This window comes from Vespa mandarinia, chromosome 7, assembly GCF_050613455.1.
Source record: "Vespa mandarinia isolate Hongniang chromosome 7, ASM5061345v1, whole genome shotgun sequence".
NCBI lineage: Eukaryota > Metazoa > Arthropoda > Insecta > Hymenoptera > Vespidae > Vespa > Vespa mandarinia.
In genome coordinates, this window is record NC_140816.1 from 7,227,501 (window position 1) to 7,240,000 (window position 12,500).

Sequence of the window (12,500 nt, forward strand, 5' to 3'; positions counted from 1 at the left end):
TTAATTAAATTTTTAAAAGATAATGAGAGATATAAAAGAAGACACCTATCGAACTTCTCAAAGAGAGTACTGACTTCTCCTCCTCCTCCTCTTCCTCCTCCTCCTCCTCCTCCTCCTCCTCTCCTCCTTCTCCATCTCTTTACCCGGAATCACTTTCACAAGGGACTGTTACCTCAAACGTATCATTCGTTCGTTTTTATTTGTACTTTCATATACTTTTTTTTTTTTATTATTATTATACGAAGAACATACTTTCTAGATAAACGAGAGAATAGACTTGTATTAGAATGGAACGTGAAAATGGTCATTTATAATAGTATTATATTTTTAACAACGAATTTTATCCTGACACGAAAATTATGCTGACAACTTTTATTACTTCATTATTGCTTGACTTTTTTGTGTTTTCAACTTCTTTCCTCAGATCGTTTTGTTCAGCAACTTTTATTATGACCAGAGAGAGGAAAAAAGAGAGACAGAGATAGAGATAGAGTGAGAGAGAGATAGAGAGAGAGAGAGAGAGAGAGAGAGAGAAAGAGAGAGAAGATATTCATGTAGATCCCATAACGATTCTCAGAACTCGTCGATTGTTGATAGAAGATGATCAATTTTATTACTTAATACTTCATGAATAAAATTCACTGTATCCATTTAATAGTTTTACAATTCGTTCGTTCGTTCGTTCGTTCGTTCGTTTTTTCTGAAATTTCTGAAAATTATGATATCAATTTTTATCACCTCGATCCTAATTCTACAGATGATTTTTATAGATATCAAGATAATATCAAGATAATATCTGGATATAAAGACAATGTATAATATCTGATATATATATATATATTTTATAGATATTTATATACATAATTACGATATTATATAAAATTCGATATTATGTCAAATTGATCGATGATCGAGGAGATTTCACTTTGGGAATAAAAAAAAAAAGGTTTGCATTCAGGAGAAAATTGAAAAAGTTACGAGAAAGGGAAATAGAAACTAGTAAGGAAGGGTGGAGGGGTGGGGGGGGGAAAGGAAAAAGCAGAAAAGAAAAAGAAAAAGAAAAGAAGTTTACTAAAGAGATTCCTTCATACGTATATCTTTCATACTCTCTCTCTCTCTCTCTCTCTCTCTCTCATCAATTTTTTTTTCTATTTTTCCCCCTCCCCTTAAAGAAAACGCACATATATAAATATATACGAAGCACACACGTACACGTGCGCTCATAAGAGAATTATAAAAAGGGCATAGAAAGATTGAGAAAAAAAAAGAGAGAGAGAGAGAGAGAGAGAGAGAGAGAGAGAGAGAGAGAGAGAGAGAGATAAAAAGAGACAGAGCAAAAGTAGCATTCTGAGAAATTTTCACTTTGGCATCGATATCGAGAAAAGTATAACACAATGGTCTGCTCCGATGCTTTCATACGCGTCGTCGTCGTCGTCGTTATAGTCGTCGTCGTCGTCGTAGTTGTCGCATAGTCGTTTTTATAGTCATTGTCATCGTCATGGTAGTCGTCATGATAGTCGTCATAGTCGTCGTTTAGTACGTAGAGGTAAAATAGGAGTTGAAGGTTTTTTTTTTTTTTTGTAGGAAAAGGTGATTTTGAAATGGTTGAGAGGAGTATGAGGAGGAAGGTGAGGAGGGCTATGCATTGTCATCGGCCGAGTTTCGTCGTTTCGTGGAGCCCGATTTGAAATCTCGTTACGCCTCCTTTAGAAACGGGACATACATACATACATACATACATACATACATACATACATACATACATACATACATACATACATACATACATACATACATACATACATACATACATACATACATACATACATACATACATACATACATACACACACACACACATACATACATACATACATACATACATACATACATACATACATACATACATACATACATACATACATACATACATACATACATACACACACACACACATACATACATACATACATACATACATACATACATACATACATACATACATACATACATACATACATACATACATACATACATACATACATATATACATATATATATATATATACATATATATATACCTACCTACTACCTACCAGGCATATTACGTCAGAAAATAGACGAGTATTATGCTTCGAGTATCGTTTATTCGTTAGATCGCCTTCCCTTATGTAACGACTAAAGTATAATAGTAGTAGAATAGTAATAGTAATAGTAGTAGTAGTAGTAGTAGTAGTAGTAGTACTACTATTTACTAATATTAGAATTGTAATAGTAATGGCACGCCATGCTTTCTCTCGATTTCGTCTCGAAATCTTCGATTATGTGCATCGCGATATTTATATGTGTAAATACATAGTTATGTATGTAAATATGTATGTATGTATGTATGTGTGTTATGTATGTACATTTATATATCGAGATTCTTTTTCTTATTTTATTCCAAATGTTATTCAATGTACGATTGAATGAATTTAAAAAAAGAAAAAAAAAAAAAAGAAAAGCAAAAAAGAAAGAAATCTCTTCTCTAATATTCACAGTTTATCGATCTATTATATATGTTTATTTTAATTATAAATGTCTTCTTTTATATCACTGTTGAATGTGAATAGTAATATATAATAAATTGAATCGAATGATTCTTTTTTTTATTCGTTAAATTTTAATAATAATAATAATAATAATAATAATAATGGAAGAATAATAATGGGAAGTGAATCTTTATTATTATTATTATCATTGTTGTTATTGTTGTTGTTCCTATTATTATTATTATTATTATTATTATTATTCGAAAACTTTCTTATTAAAAATATTATTACAATATAATTAAACTTAAATATATCATTCGAATTCATTTTTAATTAATTAATTTATTTATTTCATTAACGAATATATATATATATATATATATATATATATATATTCGTTAATGAAAATGCAAAGTTTATTTAATTCTTTTTTCTCATTTTCATTTTATCCGATTGTAGCTCATCGATCTTGGCTTTATCGATTGTTCTGTACCGGAGGAGTCGATCCAGACGATCCAAAGAATCCAATTGACAATCCTGAACACGGATGCATGACCTGGTTCCGAGATTATCTGGCTGCAGCTTTGAATTGTCGTCCTGTCAAGGCCATTATCATATTCATTTTCATATGTTATTTACTTGGTGCTTTATACGGACTGACTACGCTACAGGAAGGATTGGATCGACGAAAGCTTTCCAAGGAAGATTCTTACTCGATTGCCTTCTATGATCGCGAAGACTTTTACTTCCGTGAATTTCCTTATAGAATACAGGTTTGTTTAAATTACACAACATTCCTCTTCTTACATGATATTTCTAATCTATATCTATATCTATCTATCTATTTATTTATCTATCTCTTTTTCTATATATATATATATATATATATATATATATATATATATATATTTCGGATTAAGATTAAATAAGATTATTCTTTGTAGAGTATACGCTTTAATATTTGTCCTTTATTTATTTACAAATGGAAGAGAAAGAAATAAAAAAAAAAAAAAAACCGAGGAGATGAAGAAATTGAATCCTCAAGAGAAAGAAAAAAAAAACAAAAAGAAAGAAAGAAAGAAAGAAAGAAAGAAAGAAAAACGAAAAAGCATTTGGTACTTGGAAGATAGCATAGAAATTATTTTGAATAAATTATTTAGGATTTATTTACAATGAATGATGATTCGTTAAAATTTAAATCTCTTATTTGACGTTTGATTCGTTTGGTTCTTTAAACCGAACGATTAATGATAAAATTGTCTTAACGAGAATTACATTGAAACAATATTTTCTTGTTGTATATATTGTACATATTATTGTAGTATATATGTGTCATACTATTTAATACGGTATTATATATTAACTTATGAATATATATCGTCCTACGTAGAGACACCCGGTATCCGTTAATTTACGAGTTGTACTTTGTGTTTATTTAGTATATATCATACTGTATAAACACTAGTAGACATTAGTGTATATAGTGCATTGATTTATGAGTAGTACTTTGTATATGTATATATATATATATCCTTATTGTAGACTTAGGATACAATTGATAGGAGGCGGACTTATGTATATATATATTATTTATATATATGTTTAATTAACATTTCGGAAAAAAAAACAATTTACCAAAGAAGAAAAAAAAAGAAGAGAAAGATTCAAGTCTCCAAGTAAAATACATATCTTTAAATTTAAACCGGAACATTTAAAGATTGCATAATTGGTCTCGTAACGATTTCTACGGACGCACCTTCGAAAATTTCACTTTCGATACGTTCTTGATATTTCTTTCGAATACATCGAAAGAGGATAAAATTTTAACGAAGACTTTCTCATAACGAATATTCGAACGATTTAATAATAATGTATATATATATATATATATATATATATACATGTTTGTAATGTTCGAATTGTAAGACGTTCGTAATCGACTGTTACGATAAGAAGCGAACCTGCCGTAAGTATTTAGAGTATACTTCACGCACAATAATTATGTCACGTTTTTCCTCCTCGTCTCTCCTCCCCCCCCCCGCCCCTCTCCCCTTCCCCTCTTATATATATTTTACCACTCTACTCTCCTGTCTTAAGTGGTAACACTTCTCTTTCACTTAAAACAACTTTCTCCGTGTTGGCTGGCCAACTGAGTTTGTGAAAAGTAACAACTTGTGTATTGCGTCAATGATTACGACGACGACGACTTTAATCAACCGAGAAGAAGCTGATCGATTTATATACATATATATATATATATATATACGTATATTTCAGAAATATTAATTCCATTTTGTCGTAAAATAATTGAATAAAATCTTTCGATTCTATAATCTTCGTATGAATTAATTACGATATTAAAATGTTATTGAATTTATATAACGTTTAACCGAATATAGACAACATTTATTTCTTTCAAATATATTCTAATGTCATTTTATTAGAGACGCATACATACGTGTATATGTGTCGTTATAATTAGATCAGTTTTAATAATCGTACTTGGAATATTTTTTTGTCGATAAAAGGAAATTTTTCGGAATAAAAATAATATGGAATTTGTATAGAAGGAAAGTAGAAAAAAAAATTGATGAAACAAAAGGAAAGAGAAAGAGAGAGAAAGATTGGTTTGTTTCGTTATAAGATGGAAAACGTAAAAACATTTTACGTCGTTGCGTAAAATGTCTATACGTGTGTGTATGTGTGCGTGTGTCCATTCTCCCCTTACTCCTCTTAGTCTTCCTCCTCCCTCAGCAACCCATACACATTGATGTTGACTCGTCTGTCGATCCAAAAAAAAGTCCCTGGAGGACCACTTTCACGAGATTGCTTTCACGCAAACACATCCTATCTACGTTTGTATCCTATGCAGTTCCTTTCTCCATCTTTCTCTTTCTCTTTCACATCACATACAAACTTGTGTGCATTTATGTATGTATGTATGTATGTATGAATGTATGTATGTACATACGTACGTACGTGTATACAGAGAAAGAGAGAAATGTAATATATGGACATATTAATGTAAGATGTATATACACGGACATTCTCTTTCTAATTTTACAGGTGGTAGTGTCCGGCGAGTACGACTATAGCGATCCAGAGATACAGCAACAAATGGAGAACCTCACGAGATCCCTCGAGGCTAGTTCATATATAAGCGCACCGATCTACACGGAAAGCTGGTTGCGCAGCTTCCTAAGTTATGTATCGCGAAACGAGGACTACCTAAATGTTACCATCAAAGACGAGGGTAACTTTGTCAAGGCGTTAAAAGAGATATGGTTATATTCGACTAGTACCTTTTCCCTCGATGTTAAATTTGACGATAACGACGAGCACATTGTCGCAAGTAGATTTTTGATACAAGCTGTAAACGTAAGCGGTACGAATCAGGAGAAAGAAATGGTAAAGGAATTACGAAAGATATGCAAGGATTCATCATTAAACGCTAGCGTATTCCATCCGTATTTCGTATTTTTCGATCAATTCGAATTGGTAAGGCCTACGAGTATACAATGCATGATATTTGGTGCATTGGTAATGATGCTTATCAGTTTTATCTTCATACCAAATGTATTGTGTTGCCTTTGGGTGGCATTTTGTATCGTCTCGATCGAATTGGGGGTGGCCGGTTACATGGCCCTATGGAACGTTAATCTCGATAGCATTTCTATGATAAATCTGATAATGTGCATTGGATTCAGCGTTGATTTCACGGCTCACATATGTTACGCTTATATGAGCTCGAAGAAAGTCACGCCCGAGGATAGGGTTAAAGAAAGTTTGTACAGTTTGGGTTTACCGATTGTACAAGGTGCCGCATCAACTATATTAGGCTTGGTTGCATTATTATTAGCCGGTACATATATATTCTTGGTATTTTTCAAAATGGTATTTTTGGTTATATTCATTGGTGCCATGCACGGTCTGTTTTTATTGCCAGTATTATTGTCGATATTTGGTCCAGGTTCCTGTACAAGTTCCAATAGTAATGACGATCAAGAAAACGACGTTGAAAGGGTAAAGAGAAATGTTATAATGGAGAAAGAATTGATCGATAAACTTAAACAACCTTTTGTTATACCTCATCCGACTTTGTCCTATTATCATCAAACAGGCATGATAAAATCTCTTCAACCGAGTCCGTCCACAAGTTTGGCGGCATTCGAGGAACGCGATCCTGGATTAGGTACTAGCGAGGATAGCAATTCAACTGAGAGTGGTTCCTCGCAAAGTAGAAGACGTCAGCGTGAATTGAATGAGGAAAAGCGGAAACATCAACAAGAGCTTTCTAGAAGATCTATTGGCGTACTTTACGGTGTATCACAGTTTCAACCTGCTATAGGAGCTGGCGGATCTATAGGAGGAGGAGGAGGAGGAGGAGGAGGAGGAAATCAACAAACGCAACCCGTTCCCGATTATCTAGGCGCGATAAAACAAGATCATCATTCACTAAGGGATACTCGTTCTACGGATCAACGTATATTCCGTACAGTACCGTATCTAGGACCACATTTGGGATACCGTGTGCCCAATCAAATTCACAGGGACTATAGACGTAGCCGATCTCATCATAATCTTCATAATCTTCATAATACATCCTCGAGGTATTTAACGGATCCACGTTATCCATAAGCCTGAAATAAAATAATGTTAATTATTTGATATCATTATGTGGGTGGAATTGGAAGATGATATGTATAGATATAAGAGAGGAAGCCGGCCGGGCTTGTGGTTGGTTGGTTGGTTGGTTACTTGGTTGGAAAGAGGTGGTGGGGAGAGGACAGTGAGGAAGGTAAAAGTATATAAAATCTTCCCGTTTAATACGTAAAAATACATTTAATACGTAAAAAGAGGTAGGATTCGATCCGGTCGTTGACTTTCCTCGATCCTCAGTCGTCATACAACTTTTCTTTGCTAGTGAGAGGTAACGCTCTCGGAGAATTGCATCCGTTCGAGGATTTGCAAAGACGAAAGTGGCCTTCCTGAATAAAATTACGTTCGGAAGAGAAGGAAAGAGAGAGAGAGAGAGAGAGAGAGAGAGAGAGAGCGAATGAGTGTGTGAGAAAGAGAGAGAGAGAGAGATGAAGAGGGTGAGAGAGGAGAGGATCGTTATCGCTATCGAATGACGATTGGTCCGACGTGACTTCCTCTAAAGAGACTTCTTTTTTTATATATATATATATATGTATATGTATATGTATATGTATATGTATATGTATATGTATGTATATGTATATGTATATGTATATGTATATGTATATGTATATGTATATGTATATGTATATGTATATGTATATGTATATGTATATGTATGCATGTATTTAAATGCCCCTCAGGTGCGATATATCGTGTATATGACGATGATTATGATTATGATTATGATTATTATTATGGTAGCTTGTCGATAAAATAATATTCTAATAGTAATATTGATTTTTAAAAGCGAGAGAGAGAGAGAGAGAGAGAGAGAGAGAATGTGGGTATATATGTGTGCATGTGAGTGGCACGTGTAACGAATTAGAGCGAATGTTCGTTTGGTAAGATGATTTTTACACAATTTCTTTTTTATTTTTTTCTTTTTTTTTTTTTTTTAATTATTATCATACAAATATCATCACAATATTTATATATTGAATATATATTGAAGAAAAATTTTGGGATTGATTTTTCGAAGAGAAATAAAAATCTTTTCAAGAGATCATTTTGAAAAGTACTCGACGATTATTTTTTTTTATTTTTTCCTTTGTTTTCTCTTGAACTTTTTTTGTTCTATTTTTTTCTTTTCTTTTCTGTTTCTCTGTTTTTTCTTCTTCTTCTTTTTTTTTTCTTTTTTTTTTTTTTTTATTCCTGTCTCTTTTGAACCAATAAGAACTCTCAGAGACGAATGATAATGAAATAACCGTAAGATCGATTATTTATATTATTGATTAGATCTTTACGATTAAAAAGAAGAAGAAATAAAACAAACGGAAGAAAAAAGAAAAAAGAAAAAAATACAAACAGAAAAAAGTTTGATATTAAGACAAAATTTGATATTAAGATTAAGAGAAAAACAGTAGCGTAGAGGGAATGAAAGAGAAGAAGGAGAAGGTGGTGGAGGAGGGGGAGGAGATAGAGGGGAAGGATTAATTAATAAAAGGACGAATCTCTTGAAAAGTCTTTCGTCTTCTTCACTTTGTGCCTTGGATACGGGAACGTCGTACGCAATAGTGATTTTCTAAAAACCTTTTACCGAAAAAGTAAAAAATTTCATTAAAACCCTCCCGTCCTTTAACAGGGACTCTAATATTATTATTTTATTCATTATTTTAATGAGACACGCAGGGTAGGTAAGTCAGTCCAAAAGTTCCTAAGTGACTACGAAAGAGATGATGATCAAGTGAAAACTTCTTCGTGAGATTACGGGGACTGGGTTTTTCTTTTTTCATTTCCCATTTCATTCTCCTTTTTTTTCCATTTTTTTTTTACGCGTGTACCTCTTCTCTTTTCTCCTTTTTTCTTTCCTTTTTCCTTTTTTTCTTTTCTTTTCTTTTCTTCTTGCGCAGATCGCAAAAGAAAAAAAGGGACCTAAAAGCCGAACTTCGCGTGACGAGTTAGATCCCAAAGAATAAAGAAAAAAAAAAGAGAGAGAGAGAGAGAAAGAGAGAAAAACAGTCAAAAACATTCTCACGCGAGGAAGGCCAATCGATTCTCGATGGTATCTATCGACTAGGAACTTTTGTTCTGTTCGTTCTGTAAAAAATTTTTAATCTGCGAAACGGGGATTTGCGTGATGTATATGTAAAATACTGTGTGCGTGTGTGTGTGTGTATGTGTGTGTGCACGTGCGTGTGTTAGCAAAAAAAAAAAAAAAAAAGAAAAAAGAAAAAAGAAAAGAAGATGTAGGAAAGAGCAAAAAGGAAAAGAAAATAGAAAAAAGTGCAAGGAACTTCTTTTTCCTTTTTTTTGTTTTTATTTTTCTTCTTCTTTTTTTTTCTTCTGTTTTTTTATTTTCTTCTCTTATAAATAAAAAAGAAGAATACAAAAGATCTGACGATATGAAAACGTACAAGTGACTTTTTCTAACGCATTCCTTCACAAATGATATCGTATTGTGATGATTATTTAAACATAAGGTTTGCCTTTTTCCGTGTGATCAATTGTATATTATCTGTCAGACAATGAGTTTATGTATACTATTTGTCAATTTTTATATATAAATATTTTTTTCAAGATGTACGAATGAAAAAAAGGAGAAACGAAAATCACGCCGCATTTATGTAAGATGAGAGACAGAGAGAGAGAGAGAGAGAGAGAGAGAGAGAACGAATATAACGTTAGATGATCTATTAAAATATGTGTGGGTGTGAGTATGCTCCAAATGATTAAAGTTCGACATATATTATTTTTATTATTATTATTATTATTATTATTATTTTTATTATTATTATTTTTCTTTTTATTTTTATTATTATTATTATTATTATTATTATTATTATTTTTATTATTATTATTATTATTATTATTATTATTATTATTATTATTATTATTATTATTATTATTAAAAAAAATCATGAAATACACAAAAGTTTTACTTAAAAACTCTGATTCTTTTTCAATTATAAATACATATCGTATTCATTGATTTTCTATCTCTCACGTTTATCTGCATATATATATATCCTCTTATTCATTAAATATAAATAATTAATACAAATATTGTTCGTTCATATACGAACGATCAGAATAGATCGATTAATTTGTAATTTCTATTATAATTTATTACATTTTTTAATTACATATATTTTTCATATAAATGATCGATTAATGTTATTCGAGAAATTTCATTTTATGATACTCAACGAGTCATATATATTAGATTTTTTTAATGCGTTAATATTTTATTACTTAAATTATTGTTTATCTTATAAACTATATCATTATTTACGGTATATAAAATATAATTAAAGCAATACCTTCAACTGTTTCCGTAGTGTAGTGGTTATCACGTGTGCTTCACACGCACAAGGTCCCCGGTTCGATCCCGGGCGGAAACAAAGAAGTGGTTTTTTTTTTTTTCTATTTTTTTTTGAGTCAATTTTTCTCTTATATTTTCATATTTCCTATGATTTTATTTTTTTCCTTTAAAAATTTATTACGAAAAAAAATACTTTTTCTTAATGACATTCTTAATAATAAAATATAAAATCTTTTTATATATACATATACATGTATATACACACATACACACATATGTATATATATATATATATATATCTTTTGAGAACAGCGATAGAGGCGGTAGCTCTATCTTTCAATATCTCGTGAAGATTATTTTCTATCGCTACAGCAACTTTCGGATATATAGAAATCTGTTTTATCGACGCAAATATAAACTTTATAAAAATAAAAATTTTCAATGTAATATTATGATATAAAATTGAATATATTAATTCTGATATTAATAATCATTCTTCATTATCATTTTTAATAAACAGCAAATTCACACGTAGTGTGAATCAACCAATTAATATTGCTTGCATTGTAAAATATTTTTATTGTAAACAACGCAAACAATCGTCAAATTAATCGATGACATTTTGTTTACTTATCAATCATATTATTCGATAATTAATATTCACTCGCACGTTTCATACTTTCGAATGTATCTAATATTATTTTTGGTAATTCTGATATTTACCGATAACGGCACTACGATCTAATTCTTGTCGGTAATACAAACTGCAAAAAATTAAATAGGAAATTACGTATGTATTTGAACGAATTAAGAATAGATGGCACCGGTGAGACCGATTGAATTTAATTCAGTAGTCGTTTTGTATTCGTTGACTTTTTATACGTTTTACCGCCTTTTTATTATATCGTCGATTATTCGTTCTACTTTCAAGTGAAATTCAAAGTTTTATTAGAATTGAGGAAGTTCGAAAATATCATAAGATAAGTAGTATAAAGATACCATTAGCATTTTTATATTCACGTTTGCTTTCGAAATGTTTTTCAACTAATTGCTTACGAACACGTGCCTCTTGTGTATTATATTATCGAGGAAATTTTTTTTCCGCTCATCTCGTTATAATACTTATCCTGTGCATATATATATACATATACATATATATATATATGTATATAGGTGTGTGTATGTATATACATATATATCCATATCAAACGTTCACTGAACTGCTCATTAAAAATACTTGACTAATATCGTATCCCGTGTATGTGCCAATTATTTCACGTTCGTCGTTGCCAGACACTTTCGAGGTTAGCAATTTAATATGACATTTTAGAGGTTAGCTAAAATATTTATTAAAGATATACAATAATTAATTATGATGTAGACAATAATAATACATAGTAATAGCGATCAAAATACACGACATGACACATACATGTATATATATATATATGGATGTGTATGTATAAATGGGCATATATGTCGACAGTATCGGTCTACGTTTTATTACAAAAAAAAAAACGATCAATAATTTGATATCGATAAATTATTCAATGAAAAATCATTCGAAATAATCGATATGTTTTTATTTATCCTTACGATATCATATATTTAGATCGAATTTCGAAATGTGATTAACATTTTTTTTTATTTCCTTTTATTTTTTAAAGCGCATATTTGCCTTCAATTTTGCCGCCATTTTCATGGAAATGTATTAACAAATTTAAGTGGTAACCCACTTGAATAACCGAACGTCCTTCGTTCTCTAAAGCGTTTCGAGGATAGTCCTCGAAAATGTTGCCATCGGTAAATCTCGAACGTTAATTACTCGAGATTGAATTTCACGAATACAACGATAACGATCTTTGTGAAACAACCGAGTTCTATCTTTCTCAATTTTCCTTCGTTTTATATCTCGTTTTCTTCTTCCTTTAACTATACTCTAATACTCAATAGGAATTTATTAATAGTAAGTAGAATCGATCTTGTCTTTTGGTGTTTCAGACTTG

At 30.9% G+C, this 12,500-nt stretch overlaps 1 protein-coding gene and 1 non-coding gene across 5 annotated transcripts in view; both read left to right on the forward strand.

Moving 5' to 3' along the window:
• Ptr (patched domain-containing protein) overlaps positions 1-9,111 on the forward strand; it is a 59,974-nt gene extending 50,863 nt beyond the window's left edge. For all 4 annotated transcript variants that reach the window (XM_035863166.2, XM_085658157.1, XM_085658159.1 and 1 more), the window contains 2 exons: positions 2,991-3,304; positions 5,598-9,111. In XM_035863166.2, the coding sequence (XP_035719059.2) occupies positions 2,991-3,304; positions 5,598-7,169 (1,886 nt within the window). In that variant the 3' untranslated portion in view covers positions 7,170-9,111. The remainder of the gene's footprint in view (positions 1-2,990; positions 3,305-5,597) is intronic.
• Positions 9,112-10,500: 1,389 nt separating this feature from the next.
• TRNAV-CAC (transfer RNA valine (anticodon CAC)) lies at positions 10,501-10,573 on the forward strand. The gene has a single exon. It is a non-coding gene; the product is annotated as a tRNA-Val (tRNA).
• The last annotated feature ends 1,927 nt before the right edge of the window (positions 10,574-12,500 follow it).